This window comes from Bos indicus x Bos taurus, chromosome 7 (assembly GCF_003369695.1).
Source record: "Bos indicus x Bos taurus breed Angus x Brahman F1 hybrid chromosome 7, Bos_hybrid_MaternalHap_v2.0, whole genome shotgun sequence".
NCBI classification, from domain to species: Eukaryota; Metazoa; Chordata; class Mammalia; order Artiodactyla; family Bovidae; genus Bos; species Bos indicus x Bos taurus.
Window position 1 is genome coordinate 103,634,270 of NC_040082.1, and position 19,943 is coordinate 103,654,212.

A 19,943-nucleotide genomic window follows, 5' to 3' on the forward strand; every position below is an offset into this window, starting at 1 on the left:
TAAGTCTGAGTAGCTTAATTACAGGCTGTTTGACTGCCACTAGAAATGTTGCCTCTTGTATTGTCACTCACAGAGAATGTCCATACTGCAAAACCATTATCCCTCAATTTGGAAAAATTAGATGACAGGTTTTCACCTGTGCTTTGCAACCCACCTAAGGGAGGTGACGTACTGTCTCATTAGCAGTGGCTGCTTGGGGCAGATTCCCCCATTGACTGGAAAGTGCTTTCAGGCCTTTACCACCCATGAGTCAGCAGTTGGGGTCTTCAGGCATGATGTGGTGCTTTGAAAAGCATGCATTGGCAGTGGGGAAGACGGCTATTCCAGTTCTCCCTGCCCATCAGACCACTCCAAAACAGACCGAAAACAATGGGCTTTCTCATGATTCTGTGGGTTGACCAAGCTCAGCTGGGAGGTTCTGCTTCATGAGGTATGGTTTATTTCACGTAAGTTACAGTGACTTGCATGGTGCCAGAGGTCTTCCAGAATCTCTTCTTGTAACCTATTCCATGGGGCCAACACAAGTCACTGCCAAACCCTCTCTGGGCACGGACAACCAGGAGATGTGGTTTATTGAGGGCTGACAGTCTACCACAGTGGTTCTCAAAATCTATGGTAGGCTCCCCAAGGGAGCATTAAGAACCACTGATGCTGGGACTTCCCTGCTGGTTCAGTGGTTAAGAATCTGCCCTCTGGTGCAGCAGACGTGGGTTCCTTCCCTGATTGGGGGAACTAAGATCCCACATGCTTTGGGACAGCTAAGCCCAAGCGCCACAACTAGAGAAGTGTACACACCCAACAGAGCCTATACACTGCAAGAAAGACCCAGGGCAGCAAGAATCAAAAAACACACCGGTGCTTCCTGGGTGGGCTTCCATCATGGAGGTTTTTCAGAGCTCCCCTGGTGACCCCACCGTGCAGCAAAGTTTGAGAGATTCCGGTCTAGCACAATCAGTATGGTCTACAGAGGTCCGTTCATTGACTGCAGCTTCCCTGGTGGCTCAAACAGTAAAGAATCTGCCTGCAATGCAGGAGACCCAGTTTCAATCCCTGGGTCAAGAAGATCCCCGGGAGAAGGTAATAGCAACCAACTTCAGGATTCTTGCCTCGAAAATTGCATGGACAGAGGAGCCTGGCAAGCTGCAGTCCATGGGGTCGCAAAGATTCAGACGCAACTGAGCAACTATTGTCCTATACAACACTGCCAAGGATGAAATTCAGGTGTGATTCAAATTCCTCCAAATATGGAGAAAAGCAGGTTACAGGTAATTTATGTATAGCGTTTGGGGCTTCACTGGTGGCTCAGACAGTAAAGAACACCTGCAATGTGGGAGACCTGGGTTCAGTCCCTCGGTTGGGAAGATCTGGAGAAGGGATGGCAACCCACTCCAGTATTCTTGCCTGGAGAGTCCCACGAACAGAAGATTGCAAGGAGTCAGACATGACTGAGCAACTAAGCACAGCACACATACTGTGAGAGTACTTTTGGCACTTGGAAGTCTGTTTCCTCAAAAGATTTTGTCCTCCTAGCCCTGCTGACACTGTATTCCAACCATCTCATCTGCCTCCCCCGTCTCCTCCTGCCTTCATCTAAAATGCCCAGCTGCCATTGTTCAGTCGCCAGTCCTGTCCAACTCTGTGATCCCATGGACTGCAGCACACTAGGCTTCCCTATCCTTCACTATTCCCTGGAGTTGCTCAGACTCCTCTCCATGAAGTCGATAAAACCATCCAACCATCTCATCTGCCTCCCCCGTCTCCTCCTGCCTTCAACCTTTCCCAGCATCAGGGAAATGGCTGGTGATGGGAATTTTCCAGTGAATTGGCTCTTCACATCAGGTGGCCAAAGTATCGGAGCTTCAGCATCAGTCCTTCTAATGAAAATTCAGGGTTGATTTCCTTTAGGATTGACTGGTTTGATCTCCTTGCTGTCCAAGGGACTTTCAAGAGCCTTCCAGCACCGCAGTTCAAAAGCATCAAGTCTTCCAGCACCGCAGTTTGAAAGCATCAATTCTTCGGCGCTCAGCCTTCTTTATAGTTCAACTTTCACATCCATACTACTGGAAAAACCATAGCTTTGACTGTATGGACCTTTGTTGGCCCAGAGCAAGCCTGAAAAGGAAATGCTTCATAATGGAAGGTGTTACCTCTCCTGGGTGGTTTTTCTTTTTGTCTTATGCTTTTGTCATTTCCTCAGTTTTTCTTCAGTAAGATATTTGTAATTAAAAAAGAGACATGTTTTTCTAAAACACTGCAATAAATTAGGGAAGAATGAGGCCAGGTAATATAGGATTTCTTAAGACAGTTGGTGTCAAAAAGGCTCTTTGTCTTTATTGGGCAAGGATTCTTCCAGCCCAGGATTCACTTGATAATCTTTAAAGATTTGTCATCAGAATCTTGGCTGTCTGCATACCAGTGCCAAACAGAAATACTGAGACAGTCATGGAGGAGAAAGACAGACTGGCTTTATTACTTTGCCAGGCAAAGGGGGAACACAGTCTGCTAGCATCTCAAGAACTGTGTCCGCCACCCCCCCCCCACCCACCCACCCCCAGTGAGCAGGGAATATAGTCAGGCTGAGTATGTGATAAGGATCAAGGTAGTAACAGTTGTGTATTTTTTCTTCTGCAGGGTCCTAGGTGGTTCATCTTCTAATTTTGATGAGTCCCTGTCTCAGGTGGTTTTGTTGCTGCTGCTTTGATTAGCAACTCTTCTGCCCTTTGGAACTCAGAGAAGGTCATGGAGGCCAAGAGCTCTGCCTACAAGGAATGGGGGACAAAAGGACCTCCATGGCCCGGAGTCCCACAGGGCCCTGCTCAGCATCAATTCTACTTTTCTTCTCTGGATTTTCTTGTAATTACATCTCTACCCCAAGTATAGTATATATAATCACAGAGTTGCAAAAACTCTCTTTCAAAACCCCAAATGGAGGTAATGGGGAAGATAAAAAGATAAGTGAGAGGCAGGCAGCCTGGGTAAATGGTTCTGACACTGTTGGACTGGGCCCAGGGCACCGTGATGGTTCATTGGGATGAAATGCAGGCATTTCTCCAGTGTTCATAAAGCAAAAGAGATAAAATTGAGTTAGATTAATCAGGAATCACAATCTGCATTACCCACGGTAACCGCTAACTTATCACGTTTTTTTGCCTAGGTTCAGTGGGGTTTGGTGTTCAAGAGATCATTTCAGGCAGTAAACTGGCACACTTGTTCTTGACAAGTGTTAACACTGACAGGTGACAGGCACTGTTGATAAGACTCGACTTAGGGCCGTTAAGAGTTTGTCTGACCTCTTTCCAAGTAACCACCCGCTTTGTTGCTGTTGTTCAGTCCCTAAGTTATGTCCAACTCTTTGCAACCCCATGAACTGCAGCAAACCAGGCTTCCTTGTCCTTCACTGTCTGCCAGTGTTTGCTCAAACTCATGTCCATTGAGTTGGTGATGCCATCCAACCATCTTACTGCTCCCTATAAACCTACACAGCATTTTAAAAACCAGCGACATTTCTTTGCCAACAAAGGTCCGAATAGTCAAAGCTATGGTTTTTCCAGTAGTCATGTATGGATGTGAGAGGTGGACCATAAAGGCCGAAGAATTGATGCCTTTGAACTGTGGTGTTGGAGAAGACTCTTGAGAGTCCCTTGACCTGCAAGGAGATCCAACCAGTCCATCCTAAAGGAAATCGGTCCTGAATATTCACTGGAAGGACTGATGCTGAAGCTGAAGGTCCAGTACTTTGGCCACCTGATGCAAAGAGCTGACTCACTGGAAAAGACCCTGATGCTGGGACAGATTGAGGGCAGGAGGAGAAGGGGACAACAGAGGATGAGATGGTTGGATGGCATCACCGACTCAATGGACCTGAGTTTGAGCAGGCTCCGGGAGTTGGTAATGGACAGGGAAGCCTGGCGTGCTGCAGTCCATGGGGTCGCAGAGAGTTGGACACGACTGAGTGACTGAACTGATAAAGGGTGTCACAATTGGTGACTGTATATTTGTTTCCTAGACTTCCCCACCAGACTGTGAGTTCCGTATGGCTCTAGGTGGGTTCCACCACCAGGATCTCTCACCTAACTTGGCCTGCAAAGTGGGAGTTTCCAGCTGCTATGGCTTCGCCCAGCCTGGCACCTTACAGTGCCCTGCTCCAGTTGGCCCCGCCCCCCGCCTCCAGGCCTCTCCCCGCCCCGCCCCTCTGGGCTTACTTCCGGGATGCTTGAGGGAGGAGCGGGAAATAGGGCACATCGGACAAACCGCGCCTGTGCACAGTGCACCCTGCGCCGGCGCATTCGTGACTGTTCCCCCTCGGCCGGACATAACGGTTCGCGCGCGGCTCCCCCGACCGGAAGTGGAGACGAACTGTCGCGGGGTGCGCCCGGCCCTGCTCACCGCCTGGCAGTCCCCGCTGTTGCCGCCGCCCTCGGCCATTGCCGAGGCTTTCCACAGCCGCCATGTCCGCCAGTGCCGTCTACGTGCTGGACCTGAAGGGCAAGGTACCAAGGGCTCCCAACCCTCCGCGTTGCCAGGCAACCGGCGGGGGCCTCGCCCCGTGGGGACCCACCCTGTTGCTAGGTAGCCGTCCAATGGGAGCCACCTTGGTCTTAGGCAAGGAAGCCGTTTGTCCTCACCGGAGGACTCCACCCTTTTGCTGGGTATCCAGGAACGGGTCTTAGGACCGCGAGACCTGCCTTGTTGCCAGGTAACGCGGTGGGCTGCCGCAGTTGCCAGATAACCGACTGCACGACCCTCATCCCCACCTCTGTAACCGACTGCACGACCCTCATCCCCACCTCTGTGGGTTGGCGGTTTTAGGCCTCTGTGGAGGCCCGGGGCAACCCGAGGCGGTGAAGAGCGCGGGCCGCAGCCGGCTGGGAAACCAATCCTGGAGCCAAGGGGCTGCGCGACCCTTGACCAGAGGTGGTGAAGCGTGTCGGGGACAGTGTACCTTCGGGCCAGTACCGCCCTCTGGGATCTCGGCCCGTTTTCTTTATGCAGCGATTTTTGTGTATTAGTCCCTGAAGCAATTTCTTAACGTTCACTGTGACACTGAGTTACAAGGGCTAGGGGAGGTGGTTGGCGGGAGTGCTATTTTCGCGGAGGGAGAGACCGAGGCACAGACACAGTGCTCACGGCCACATCGGTCACAGAAAAGTGGCGGGTCTAGGAGCTGAATCCAGAGTCATTTGTTCATTTAGCTGATAGTTGAGGAGCACTTACTAAATGCCAAGCAGGGTGCTAAGCCTTGGGCTGCCTTTGATGAGCGAAACCAGGGTCAGTCCCTGAACCTTGGCCTTCTGGAGCCCACGATCTGGTGAGTGAGAGGGACACTCATCTTAAAAAGCACAAATAAAGGTAAATTGCTGTGGTGGAGCAGTGAGGATCTAATAGAGTCAGCCTCCACTGGGGATAAGGAAGCACTGCCCAGGGGGAGTGACAACCCCGCTGAAATATGAAGGAGCAGCAGAACCCTAGGACCCACTCCCAGGGGGCTTTTCTGGGGGGGTTTCTAGGAAAGCTTTTTATAGGAGGGATCTTGAAGCCTTTCAGAAGTGGCCTGCTGCCTTCCCTCAAGTCTGTCCTGGCTAGAGGGCAAGTGATACCTGGTCTCTTGCATTGAGGAGTAACAAGAATAGGACAGTTTGTTGTTGTTGAGTCACTAAGTCCTATCCAACTCTTTTTGCGACCCCATGGACTGTAGCCCACCAGGCTCCTCTGTCCATGGGATTCTCCAGGCAAGAATACTGGAGTGGGTTGCCATGCCCTCCTGCAGGGGGTCTTCCCAACGCAGGGATCGAACCCATGTCTTCTGCATTGGCAGGCACGAACAGGCAGATTCTTTAGCACTGAGCCACCAGGGCTTCCTATAATAGGACAGGGCCAACAACATTTAACCAGCCCCACATCAGTGAGTGAAGGAAACATGGGTGCCAGTCCCAGGTGGAGTGGGCAGGAGTGTGCCCAGAAGCAGTAGGGAATGAAGAGCTGAAATGCCTGCCCTCGCTGCCTCACTCCCCACCCCCAGTACTTTCCCAAACCTCCCTTAAGTGGGTTGCCTTCCTTGGATGCCACCCAAAGTCAACAACTAGTGAGGCCCTGTGTTCGGCTCCCTTCTGAGGACGGGAGGTTGAGAAAGTTGAGTCCTTGGAGGCAAGGAAAGACACAGGACACCCCAGGGGTGGGAGGGTGCAGTATTCCCTGAGTTTTTGTAGCGTGTTTGTTTGTTTTTTAATATTTATTTATTTTTAATTGGAGGATAGTTGCTTTACAGTGTTGTTTTGGTTTCTGCATGTATCAACATGAATCAGCCATCGGTTTACACATGTTCCCTCTTGAACTTCCCTCCCACCGCCAACTCCCCCACCCCATGTAGCGTGTGTTCTTGTTTCCTCCCTGGCCACCATGTCACCAGAGGTCCCATAGGCCACCTCCTCAGATCACTCATTCTTCCAGCAAACATTTCATGAGCACCTTGCATGCCGCAGGTTGGGGGCTGAGCTCAAAACCTGCCCCTGCTGCTCAGTTGCGTGACCTCGGGCCAGCGTGTGAACTCGCTGAGCACACACACGAGACAAGCGCAGCACCACCCATGGTCCACAGTCGCCATGGCCCTTGAGGTCTTGTAGGCGAGGTGCGTGGAAACTGACAGATCCGAGCAGCTGCATGGGTCCAGATGATCAGTTAGCCACCACAGCAAGGTCGAGGCCCTCAGGTAACCCCGTTGCCCAACCTCAGTGTGGGCTGGCCGGATAAGTGGTTACAAAAGGCTTCCTGGAGGAGGGAGATGCCAGCGCTGGGCAGGCGACCAGGTGGCAGTCAGGTGGACGCACAGGTGTCACACTAGGCCCACGGGGTCAGGGACAGCCCGCTGAGGCTGGGTAGTCGTGGATAATGCTGGAGCCTGGAGGATGGGACCCAGAGGGCCGTGGGTGAAGGGGCTCCAGAGGGGAGAGTGGGAGGAGACCACTTTGATCCCAAGAAGGAACAGCTGCCATGAGGAGACTGTAGCCTGGGAGAAGCCTGATTATATGTGTCTTTCAGAAGAGGCTGCCATGGGTGGGTTTGCCTCCCATCCCCCCTGACCACCCCGCATTTGTTATTCCACTCCCCTTGGGCCTCGTGTTTTGAAAGTCTGCCTTCTGCAGAAACTGCGTTCAATAAAAAAGGAAGGTAATGGGACATCAAGTAGGTTCTCATCCACACGTGTACCTGCCAGCCAGCACCTCTGATCTCCAAGGAAACCAGCGGGGCCACATTGAGCTGATGGAAGGCCCTCTAGGACGCTTCGCTGCCCTTATCTTTCTCACCTCTCTGCAGCTTCTGGCACCACTGCTCTGCTCCTCAGCAGGCTTCCATTGGCCTCGTGGTTGCTGTGTCTCTGTTTCCCCCGTTTCTCTCACTGCTGCCCCTTCTCTCCTGCCCGCCCCTCGGATGTCGGCTCCTCTTGCTTGGGCCTGGCATGCCTCACATACCGTTGCTCTACTTGGGGTAGGCTTTGACTCATTCATTCATTCCTGTTTTTTGGCCATGCCTCGCCACCTGCAGGATCTTAGTTTCATGAGCAGGGATTGAACCTGTATCCCCTGCAGTGGAAGCACAGTGTCTTAACCACTGGACTGCCAGGGAAGTCCCAAGGGGCAGGCTTTGATTTCTGTCCCTGTGCCAATGACCCCTGAATTTGTACCAAAGTCCGGAGCACTCATCTGGAGATCCGCGGGCTGTCAGGACACCCTGGAGGTCTCACAGCCGTCACAAACTCGGCATTTCCTCAGATGAGGTCTGCACCACCCCCCAGCCCTGCTGTCTCTCTCCCTCTCAGGGAGTGACACCGCTATCCACACAGGTGCCCATTTAGAGACCTGGGCATTATCCTGCCCTTGTTTGCCTCACCACCACGCTCAGTGCAGAGACATTTACTGAATAGCTGCTATGGGGCCAGGGTCCGAGGCTGCCCTCACTCTACTTAACCAGTGCTCCTAGGTACCCACCGTGGGCTCTGCCTCCCATCCCATGGCTTTAGCTCCACTGGCCCCTCTGCCTCTATCCCACCTGTATCCTAAGGGCTCAGTTTGAAGGTCACACCCTTGCCGAGTCTCTCATCTCCCTTCAAGCAAATAGCTCGGTGCAGGGACCCTGTTTGTCTTGGTCTCCCTGGTGTCCCCAGGCCCTGCATAGTGTATGGCAGAGAGCATGAGTGAGTGGGCCTCTGCAGCCTGTGTGATGAAGGTGAGCAAAATATATTGCTCCCTGCTCTTTCCTCGGAATATACTGGGGCCTCAGGGGCTCCATGCCAATTGAATCCCCCAAAGTTGGATAACCTGGAGTAGAAGCTGGGCTTCAGAAGCCCAGGAGAGCAATGTTTATTGAGTGGAAGTGGCCCTGCAGGGATTGAGAAGTGGGGTTAGAACCCGGGCTCTCTTTTGTTCACTGTGACCTCAGGCGGGTGGTGCCACCTCTCCGGACATCGCTTTAAAAATATCAGTCCATTTCATAGTAGTGGGGATTTATATGAAGTAGTATATACTTCTGGCAAAGAATATATGAGAGGGTATGTCATAGTCCCTGGGCCAGGTACCCATAAGCTCACCCACTGGGTGCTGGGTCTCTAAGAGGCCTTCCGAACAGCAATGAGTGCACAGGGTCCCTTGCCCGTAGGCCACAAAGGAGAAACTAAGAAAGGAAGGTTCTTTCTCGGTCACTCACTTGACTACTCTCTCTCTCTGGCTTGCAGCAGTAAGACAATGTATTTTACGAAACGAAGATTCTGTGGGAAGGAAATGGCAACCCACGCCAGTATTTTCCCATGGACAGAGGAACCTGGAGGACTACAGTCCGTGGGGGTCACAAAAGAGTCGGGCACGACTTAGCAAGCATGCAGCAACAAAGGTCCTGAGGCAGGCGGTTCCCAGGCTGGTTGGCGCAGTGGTGTCATTCTTTGCACACTGCTGCGTCCTGCAGCTGGCTGTCCTCAGGGATGCACGCGAGCAGCAGCTGCTTTGGGCAGCACCTCCAAATAGAGCCTTGCTCACCGTGGTGTAGCTCACACTCCCTTCTCTTTCCTTCAGTGAGTTACGTGTAACTGACTGCTCATATAAAGCATATCGTTTGATGAGTTCAGTCATTGTATACTCCCAGAAAACCGTGGGCACACTGTCACTTCCTAAAGGTTCCCCACACCATCCATGTCCAGCCTGTCCCCAAGCAGCCACTAATGTATTTTCTGTTACCATTTCCCAGCATGTGTTTGTGTAGGTGGAATCACATTCCATTGTCTGGTTTCTTTCCCTTTGCTCAGTGATCCTGGAATTCCCTCCTGCTGTCACCGGTCTCAGGAGTCATTCCTTTTCATAGCTGAGCAGTTTTCTGCAGTGTGGTTGGACACAATTCTTGTCTCCACTCACCTGTTGAAGGATGTTGGCATTCTCGGCAACCTGAGTCTACTTAAAATAATGCGCTGTGAGCATCCGCACATGTGTCTTCATGTGGATGTCTGGTCTCCTTTCTCTTGGATAAATAAATACCTAAGAGAGGAATGGCTGGGTTATAAGCTGATTTTAGCTTTCTGAGAACCTGTCAGACTTTACCAAAGTGGTTGTCCCATTTTACATTTCCATCAGCAGTGATGCTGCACATCTGGACCCATGAGAGAGATGAGGAGAAGGGTTTCTTTTCAGGCCACGGGGGATCTAGTAGGTGTGCACACTCAGCAGTGTCCCTCTCCTGACAGAGCCAGAAGAGCAGGGTGCATGAACATGGAAAGGCATGGAGAAGGTCTGCATTGAGAGCCTGCAGGACCTTTAACCTGGTCTCCCCGTGATTCAGTGCTGGACTCTTGCCCCACAGCCCCCTCCCATGGCCCCCATACAAGGACTCTCAGTAGCCCCAGTAGATGTTCACGTGGGTATGTGCTGTCCTTGAGGAGTTCCTGGGGCGTGGAGATCAAATGGCCCTTTGATGGACAGGCGTGACTGGGGTTCCCAGGAGGGCCAGAGGCTGGTGGAACTCGAGGTGAAAGTGCCTTCCCTCTCTCCCACCCACCCAGGTACTCATCTGCCGGAACTACCGTGGCGACGTGGACATGTCAGAGGTGGAGCACTTCATGCCCATCCTGATGGAGAAGGAGGAGGAGGGCATGCTGTCACCCATCCTGGCCCACGGGGGAGTCCGCTTCATGTGGATCAAGCACAACAACCTGTATCGTATCCCTTTGTTGGGGGGTGGGGGAGATGGCTCCTGTATGGGCTTGTGTGTGCGTGTGTGCACACATGTACACACGTGTAACTGAGAGCTGCTGTCCGCAGGGCTGGCTGGCTCAGGCCAACGGGGGGCCATCAGGCACAGCCCTGTCTTCTGGAGCTCCCTGCTGCCTAAGGGTAAGTGTGACAGGTCCAAGGAGCCAGGACAGGTTGCTTGGGGAGGGAACATCCCAGTGGAGACCTGCAGGAAGGCCAGGTGTCTGCCACAGGTGTCTGCTGGCACGAGGCATGCGAGGCCTGGGTGAAGTCTCACTCGGCAGCTGCAGTGGGGATGACTGGAGCCCTAGAGTGGGGTGCATGGTAGGAGCAAGGCCCCGTGGTCAGCAGGGTGTGCGCTGCAGGGCCCTGTAGGAAACCACCTGGATGAAGTGTGTTGGGAAGTCTTGGGAGGGTTTCAGGCAGAGGGCTGACACGGTCTGATTTGCATTTTCTGCATTTTCTCTGGCTGCTGAGTGGAGAGCAGACTTCAGGGATCAGAAGTGGACATGGGGAGGTGGGGGGGCGCAGAAGCCTGGACTGTGAGGGGTGGTGGGATACAGAGAAGGGGAGAGGTTCCTCCCCACCCTGCCCACATCTTAGAGCCCCCTACGCTCAGGCCCATGGGGAGGCCTGGCTAAGCCAGTTCCCATCCAGGAGGGCTGACCGGCCATCCCGTGGCTTTGGCCAACCCTTCTAAGTGCATTCTGGTATCTACACTGCTGCAGGAAGAACCTGGCTTCGCAGCCCACAGCCCCGTGCTCCGGTCGCTATGTGAGTGGAGGCAGGTCCTCACCTCCCCCCAGTCCAGTGAAAGCAGTGACCCCTGCTTGCAGCGCTGTTAGTGTCAGCTGAGCTGTGGGTGTGCAACACGCCCAGCCACCGTGGGCTCTGTCCCCTTTTCCATGTTCTTGGACACAGACGGGACCTTGCTAGTGAAGGTGTGGTCCACGGGCCAGAGCATCCCCTGGGAGCCTTCTGGGAATGCAGAATCCTGGGTCCATACAGCCTTGCCAGGTCAAAGCTACACTAGAGCAGGGCCATCCCTCGTGATGTGTGTGCACGTTGCAGGGTGGAAGGTGTTGGCCCGGGACGCTTACCCACGGCCCTGAGGCCTGGCTCCCTGCAGTGCACCTCTGTTTCTTCACCTCTCTCTAGAGGGGGCAGCTCTGCAGAGTGTGGCAGGCAGCCCATGAGCCAGGAAGAAATTGTCTGAGAAGCTGCCCTGGGTCTGGGCATGGGTGCCCAGCTGTGGGGGGTTGGGGAGTAGCGGTTCCGGCTCAGCAGGAGCCATCAGACCAGTTCCCAGTGGGGCTCTGGTGCCCATGCGTGGGCAGCCGGTGAGGAGACGGCGAGGGCTCATCCCTCTGGATGCCAGTGCTCAGCGCACCCTGCCTGAGTGGGCATCTGCTCACCTCCAGCCCAAGTTCCATTGTCAGGTGGCAGTCTCCAAGCCCAGCCAAAGGGTTGGAGGTGCCCGTTGCCCCTCCTTGGAAAGCACCTGGAACCCATGTTACCTGGACTAGGGAAGCCAGCACTCCCCTGATTGGCCCAGCGTCCATTTCCTGAGGTCCTGTGCTGGGCTGGGATGAGGCTGGAAGTGGGATGGAGATGGCCCCTTTCTCCCTCCTGCCTCCACAGCTTGGCACTGGGGTGGCCAGGGTGCAGTGCAGAGGAGCTGTTCTCCCAGGTGATCAAGCCCTTAGGGAAAGAGGAACAGGAAGTTCCCAGTACGCACTGACCCCAGGAGCTGGGGACACGTCCCATGTCCAGAGTGTGTGCCAGTTTACGCCTCACCTCGGTGAATCCACTTCCGGGCCCCTGTTAGGCTGTTAGCATTGTTCAGTTGCTAAGCCATGTCTGGCTCTTGGTGACCCCGTGGACCGTTACCTGCCAGGCTCCTCTGTCCATGGGGTTCTCCAGGCAAGAATACTGGAGTGGGTTGCCATTTCCTGCTCCAGGGCATCTTCCTGACCCAGGGATCGAACCCACAGCTCCTTCTTGGCAGGTGGGTTCTTTACCACTGAGCCACCTGGAAGCCCATGGGTGAGAAAATGGAGGCTTCATTCAAAAGGTTTGCTTCAGGGGGAAAGACACAGGCGCGAGCCAGAATCGGCCCAGGCCGGGGAGCCCGGAACCTCAGGAGGGTCTTGTAGGCGATGGGCTTTGGAGGAGGGCAGATTGTGCTCCTGGTATCCGCTCCAGGATGAGTCATGCTGCTCTCCTGGGACTGCTCACCTTACTGAAGTGCCCTCTGCCATACCTCGAGCTTCAGCCCTCCGCTCAGGCGTCACCTCCCCTGGGCAGTGCCCCTCACCTGGCAGCTGCGATGGGTTTCCTGTGCCCCTGCTGCCCCTCTGTCAGCTGAGCACCCCCTGGGAGCCGGGACCACCCCTGTCTGTGACCACAGTGCCCAGGCCTGGCTCAGACCAGGAGCTGGGGAACCCTGAGTGCCGAGTCAGTGACTGGGGGCGGCTCCAAAACATGCAGGGGACGGGAGTCTGGGAGGTGGCAGCCCTACCTCTGAATGCTCCTTAACTGTGGCCGCCGTGCAGTGGTCGCCACCTCCAAGAAGAACGCATGCGTGTCGCTGGTGTTCTCCTTCCTCTATAAGGTGGTGCAGGTGAGTAGAGGCACAGGGGCCGTGAAGGGTATCCATCGCCCTGCCCTTCGGTGTGCCTGCTCATCTTGGCCACCCGAGGGCCGTAGCGTCCCTGGGGGAGCTGGAACCCCAGGAAAAAGACTGAGGGAGCAGGACAGGTGTGCCCCCAGCTGGCTGTGGAAGGCTGGAGAGTGACCCGCTGAGTCAGGGATTAGGGAGGTGGGTTAACCAGGAGGAGGGTGGAGCTAAGTTCTGCTCAGAATCTCCTTGGGGGAGCTCTAAAGGCACAGTGGCCTGAGGCCCCACCTTAGAGAATGGTGACACATGCCAGGCCCAGCTGCCAGCGAGATGGGGAGACAGAGCAGCATGTGCAAAAGCCCTGAGGCAGAAGTGCCTGTGGTGCCCAGTGTTCCGGGACAGAGTGTGGAGCTGTCAGCAGGGTGGCCGGGCTGGACTTCAGGGTAGGGCTTGCTGCACAGGGCCTAGTGAGGCGTTTAGATTTTGTTACAAGTCTGGTGAGAGATGGTGGACGGCTTTAAGCAGGAGCCTGACAAGACCTGATTTAAGATCCTCTCCGGCAGCTGAGTGGGAAAAGAACCTAAAGGCAGCAGGGAGGAGGGGGTGGAGGGGCCTGGCTGACATAGGGCTTTCATGGGGTTGAATAGAGTGGACAGTCCGACCCAGGAGGCTTGGGGTCTGCCCAGGAAAGCTTTCATATTCCAGATGGTGTCGTGTGCAGCCTGCTTAGCAGTCTCCTCTGCCCCACAGTGGGGGGTGGGGCGGTGAGGACACGGGGCAGGAGAGGCCCCACATGCGGGCTGAGGGGCAGCCAGCATCCCCAGGCTGTCGCGGGCTAGTCGGCGGTATTTGTGATTTCTGAGGAGCAGCCCAGCAGTTGCAGTCCTGGGGTGTAGAGATGGGGAAGCGGGAAGGAGGAAGGTTCTCCCAGCAGTGACTGGCGTTGCCTTCCTGCTTCCTTGTTTGTGCTCCCGAAAGACCTTCTGTCGAGTTGCTCTTCCCCTTGGCTCCCCTGGTGCCCCTGCTTTCATCATGTGAATTTTCTGTTGAAATGGGGCAGGCTTATCTGCAGGCACAACTGTACAGACTGGGGTTCAGGGAGGTCACGAGAGGCCTAAAGAGCTCCTTGTCCTGTCCACAGGGGCCTTTGTCCCTCATCTGAATCACTCCTGATTCAGAGGCAAAGGGTCAGGGTGAAAGAGAAGCTGGGAAGGGGCCCCAGGCCTGGAGGTGTCTGTCAGGGACAGGAGGAGAGTGGGCCTGCAAGGTGTGGGAACTCGGGCTTCTGAGCAGGTCTCAGTCCCCTGCACACCCCGAGTCTGGCTCGCGCGTCACAGACAGCCACTGCTGTCCGCCTGCCCACATTCCCTGAGCCCAAGACCTCATCCAAGCACCCCTGGGAACCAAGCAAACACAGCTTGTGAACAGAAGGGCTATTGGCAGGGGCCTCGGGGCACGAAGTGCAAATGAACTTGTGTAGGCGTTCATCCCCTCCTCATCTCTCCTCTCACTGATCTGCCTCCCACGGCAACACTGCAGGTATTTTCAGAATACTTCAAAGAGCTGGAGGAGGAGAGCATTCGAGACAACTTCGTCATCATCTATGAGCTGCTGGATGAGCTCATGGACTTCGGCTACCCCCAGACCACAGACAGCAAGATCCTACAGGAGTGAGTGGCTGGGATGGGGCCCGGGGATGGGTGAGTGGGGGTCAGGCCAGGGCTATGTCATGTGTTGAAGTCATGGGCAAGTTTGGAGGTGCAGGAGGCAAATGTGTAATCACGTCGCTGGTCCCCTGCCTGTCTCCAGCCCACCAGGAGTTTCCTAAGTTCCTGGGGCAGCTTTGGGTCCTTTTGCACTCAGCATCACTGCATGGCATGAGCACTTTTCCTGTTGCTGGGTCTTCGTTTCCGTCCACAGACGTGCGCTCGGTGCTGTGTTTGTAGGGAGTCGCCTGCCGCTGTTCTGTTTTTGTTTTTAACATGCTTGTTTAGTTTTGACGGCTTTGGGTTTCAGTTAGGACACGCGAGGTCTTCCTTGCAGCACGCAGGCTTCACTCTAGTTGTGGCATGCGGGCTCCAGAGCAAGTGGGCTCTGTAGTTTGCGGCCTGAGGGCTCTCTAGTAAAGGCACAGAGGCTTAGTTGCCCCGTAGCCTGTGGAATCTTAGTTCCCTGGCCAGGGATCGAACCTGCGTCCCCTACGTTGGAAGGCAGATTCTCAACCACTAGACCACCAGGAAAGTCCCACTGCCTTTGTTTTTACTGTCATAAATGAGATTGTGATGAAAAAGCTCCCTTCTTTGGAATCCTGTGCACCAAATAATGGTCACCATTGATTAAGCACGTCTTGGGAAGCAGGCCTCTTGTGAGAGCTTTTTTCCATTTCACTTAGAGCTGCTGTCTTCCCATCTTACCGGGGAGCAGAGGGGCACTCAGAGAAGCCATGTGACTTCAGCACACCCCACATCTGTTGTTCCCCAGGTGTCTCAGTGGTAAAGAATCCACCTGCCAATGCAGGGGATGTGGGTTTCATCCCTGGGTCAGGAAGATCCCCTGGAAGAGGGCATGGCAACCCACTCCAGTGTTCTTGCCTGGGAAGTCCCATGGGCAGAGGAGCCTGGTGGGCTGCAGTCCACAGGGTCAGGTGGCACATGACTTCTGACTAAATAGCGAGTGGAATCAGGGTCACCAGGTCACTCTCCTAGGGAGGTCAGTCTCCTCTGCATGCCCAGCTGGGAAGCATTTCATGCCCACTGCTTGTTTTCTTCACCAGTGCTGGCTCCTTGCTGCCCTGAGACTGAGAACTCTGTACTCATTGTAACTGAAGAGTGTGTTGGGGTTTTAGAAATCGTGATTTTGTTGTGTTAAATGGCCCCAGGTGAAACCAGAACCTGCCTCTCCTGGCGCCTGCTACAGGGAGGGGCTGTTTTCAATATGTCAGTGCCTGAGCCAGCTAACTCTGAGCCCGGGCCCACAGGTACATCACTCAAGAAGGCCACAAGCTGGAAACGGGGGCCCCGCGGCCCCCAGCCACTGTCACCAATGCAGTGTCCTGGCGCTCGGAGGGCATCAAGTACCGGAAGAACGAGGTGTTCTTGGATGTCATCGAGTCCGTCAATCTCCTGGTAGGCTTCCTTTTCTTTTTTAAAAAATGTGTCTTCTTCGTGATTGGAAATAAAGCAAACTTGACTTTTAAAATTAGCAAGGCCCTGAGAAACAGTTTCTGTGTGATAGCAGATCAGCGGGATTCATTAGGGACTCATTGCAACACGAGCTTGTTTTACCTTCATTAGTTTGTTCTTATTTAGAACGAACGCATGCATATCATTTAAAAAAAAATGTCTAGGGTTAGACAGCCAAGAGCTCCAGGACTTCCTGGTGGGCCAGCGGCTGACCCTATGCTACCACTTCAGGGGGCCTGGGTTCGACCTTGGTTGGGGAACTAGGATCCTGCATGCTTCCAGGCAAAAGTAAAACAATAATTAGAAAGCAGGCAAGTGCAGGGCTCCGCAATCTGAAAGGCCACATCACAGAAGGATTCATTGTCATCTTTCAGCCCCTCCTGCTGTAGGTTTGTAGACAGATATTGTTTTGTGTAAAACTGAGAGCGTAAGGTGTAGTTCTCCTACATCTGGCTTTTGGAGTTGCTTGGGGTTTGGTTTGTACTGTTTTGTGCATGTTTGTTTCTTTAGTTTTATTTATTAAGTTATTGTTAGTTGGTAACTGACCACATCTTCTGTGAATTTGAGCACATGTACAAACTTGTGTACCCATGATCATAACCGGGCAGCAGAACAGCTCCATCCCCTCAAACACCCCGCCCCTGCTGCCTCTCAGTAGCCACACCCTCCCACCTGTCCCGCCCCAGCAGCTGCGCCTGCGGATCACAGCAGCTGTGTCTTTTTGAGATTGTTGTGTGAGTGGAATCATACAGTGTGTGTCAGTTTGAATCTGACTTCTTTCAATATATGGCCTTGAGATTCATCCACGTTGCTCTGTTTATCCAAATTGTATGTCTTCTTTGGTTCATTTATTTTATACTGTGAATCACAGTTGGTTCATCCATTCACCCATCAAAGGACATCTGGGTTGTTTCCAGTGTTTGGCAATTGTGAAGAGTTGCTATGAGCATTTTCTGTATAGATTTATGTGTAGACAGAAGTTTCCATCTCTCTAGGGCAAATACCCAGGAGTGGGATTGCTGGGTCATCTGGTAAGTGTATGTTTGACTTTATAAGCAACTGTCCAACTGTTCTCCAGTAACATGTTTGCGTTTTCACCAGCAGTGGATGAGAATTCCAGTCGCTCCACATCCTTGATCAGCGTTTTCATTCTTGTCATCCCACTAGCTATCGTGTTATGGCTTTCATGTACATTTCCCTAATGGCTAATGATCTTGCTGTATGCCTCTTTGTCATCCATATATCTGTGGAGGCATGTCTTTTCATGCCTTTGATCATTTTTAAGTTGAGTTTGTTTTCTGATTGCTGAGTTTTGAAAATTCTTTGTATTGGATAGTCTTTTTTTTTTTTTTCTTTATCCAATGTGATGTGTGATTTGCAAATATTTTCTCCTGAGTCTGTCATTTTTCATTCTGTTGGCATTTCTTTCACAGAGCAGAAGTTTTTGAGAAAGTCCACGTATCAAGTATTTAGGGACTTCCCTGGCAGTCCCGTTGGTTAACACTTCACCTTCCAATGAAGGGGGTACAGGTTTGATCCTGAGTTGAGGATCTAAGATCTCACATACTTCTCAGCCAAAAAACCAAAACAAAACAGAAACAGTATTATAACAAATTCAATAAAGGATTTTAAAATGGTCCACAGAAAAAAAATATTCAGAAAAAAACCCCAAATATCAAAATTTTAAACTGATTATGCTTTTGGTGCCATGTCTGAGAACTCATTGCCAAACCCAAGGTCACAAAGATTTTTCTCCTGAGTTTTCTTCTAAAAGATTATAGTTTTATATTTAGATCTATGATCAATTTTTAGTTAAATTTTATGTAAGGTATGAGGCTTATATCCATTTTTTGCACATTGAACAATTTTTTTCCTTGTTCTAACATCATTTTTTTAAAAAGATTATCCTTTCTCCATTGAATTGCTTTTGCATTTCTGTCAAAAATTAATTTGCTATATTGTACAAGTCTGCTTCTGGTTTCTGTTCTTTTCCGTTGATCTGCGTACCTGTTTCTTCACCAGTACCACACAGTCTTAATAACTACCTTTATAGTACGTCTGAAAACCAGATAATGTGATCCTCCTGACAGTCTTGTTTTTCAAAATTGTTTAGCTCTTTAGTTCCTTTTATAGAATTTTAGAATCCACTTGCTTTGGGGTTTTGATTGGAATTGAGTTAAATAACTCTGTTAAATCAATTTGGAGAGATTTGATATCTTTAGTATATTAAGTCTCACAATCCATGAGAAATATGTCTCTCTATATATATTTAGATAATATTTTATTTCTTTCATCAACATTTTATAGTTTTTACCATGTACAAATTTTCATGTTAGATTTACACCTCAGTATTTCATTTTGGGGAAGCTATCGCAAATTGCTTATTTTTAATTTTATTTGTTAGAATTCACCTGTAAAACTATCTGAGCCTGGAGATTTCTTTTTCAGAGTATTTTTCACTACAGATTTCAATTATATAACAGCTGTAGGATGGATTAGGTTTTCTGTTTCATCTTGAGTGAGTTTTGGTAGTTTGCGGTTTTTAAGAAATTGGTCTGTTTCATCTAAGTCAGAGTTCATATGCAGTGTTGTTTGTAGTATTCCCTTATTAGCTTTTTAATATGTGCAAGGTCTGTACTGACACCGCTCTTTCATTTCTGATATTGGTAATTTATGTTGTCTTTCTTTTCTCTTTGTCACTCTTATGAGAGGTTTATCTGTTTCGTTGACCTACACAAAGAATCGGCTTTGATTTCATCGATTTCCCCTATTGTCTTTCTGTTTCAATTACATTGACTTCTGCTTTTGTCTTCCTTGTGATTTTGGCTCACTTTGCTCTTCTTTTGCTAGCTTTTTAAAGTGGTAACTGAAGATACTTGCCGGGGTCCTGCCCCGGCTGATCCAGGGTATTCGAAGCAGGGACGGCGTCGGCGACCTATTTATTTAAATATTTTATCAAAGATATAAAGAGTACTAGGATGAGGATAGCTCAGTAGGAAAATTCAGTGGAGAAAAGAGGCTGAGTAGCTTGGTTTACGCGGGAGACCAATAAAACTTCAAGGCAAGAAGTTTGCACCACTTACGTAGGCCGCAGGCGTCCTTCCGTTCTCCCGAAGGAGAGGAGACACTGAGGCCTCCCCAGTCGGATCTTAGAAGCCCAGGCATAATTAGTAAGCATGGCGGGTTCCGCGCTCCAGATGGACACTCAACCAGAGTGAGAGAGCGAGCGACATGGGGAGACCAGTATTTCGAGAAACTGATCCCAATTTTTTATTTTCCATGGTCTACTTTTATACACTGAGATGTTATGCAAAAGTCACACGGGGTCAGCAGTCCTGACTTTTATCAAAGTCAGGTGCTTCATACAAATGTATACAGAGGTCTTAGGGGTGTTACATCATCTTCTGGCCAGGGGGCCTGCTGACAATTTATGACCCTCTCCTTGTGACAGCGATCAGTCAACCAGGACACTTATTTCTCCAGGGGTGATTATCCTTAAAACAGACGCCACCCAAATAAAGTTACATTCCTATAGGGTGAGGGTGTAGTGGGTTTTAGTTAAGGAAAGAATTTACTTAGCCTAAGGTCTAACGTGATTAATATCAAAGGTTAATACTTATTTCTTCTATATACTCATTAAGGTGTGTAAGGGCAGGGGATGTGGAGACTTAGCAACAAACATTGGCTCAACAAATGAAAAACCCTTCACCAATACAGTTTCTAATCAGCCCATTATACTTATACTAATAGTTTTCTAACTTTTCTAAGGAACCTGTTTTTAGAAGGTTTAAAGCATCTCGTGCCTCTCACGGTTGGGAGGCTGTGAACAATCGCATGTGGCCGGACAAGGCTGTCAGGCAGGCCAGAGAACCTTCAGAGGAGTTTGTAGGTTAAAACACTCTTGTCACGCCCAGG

General features: G+C 51.5%; 1 protein-coding gene across 1 annotated transcript in view; it reads left to right on the forward strand.

The window, feature by feature from the left end:
• Positions 1-4,265: 4,265 nt before the first annotated feature.
• The window catches only part of AP1M1 (adaptor related protein complex 1 subunit mu 1), a 29,725-nt gene continuing 14,047 nt past the window's right edge, over positions 4,266-19,943 (forward strand). Inside the window, exons 1-5 of the mRNA XM_027548096.1 lie at positions 4,266-4,490; positions 10,037-10,193; positions 12,782-12,849; positions 14,386-14,516; positions 15,824-15,971. Of these exons, the coding sequence (XP_027403897.1) occupies positions 4,449-4,490; positions 10,037-10,193; positions 12,782-12,849; positions 14,386-14,516; positions 15,824-15,971 (546 nt within the window). The 5' untranslated portion in view covers positions 4,266-4,448. The remainder of the gene's footprint in view (positions 4,491-10,036; positions 10,194-12,781; positions 12,850-14,385; positions 14,517-15,823; positions 15,972-19,943) is intronic.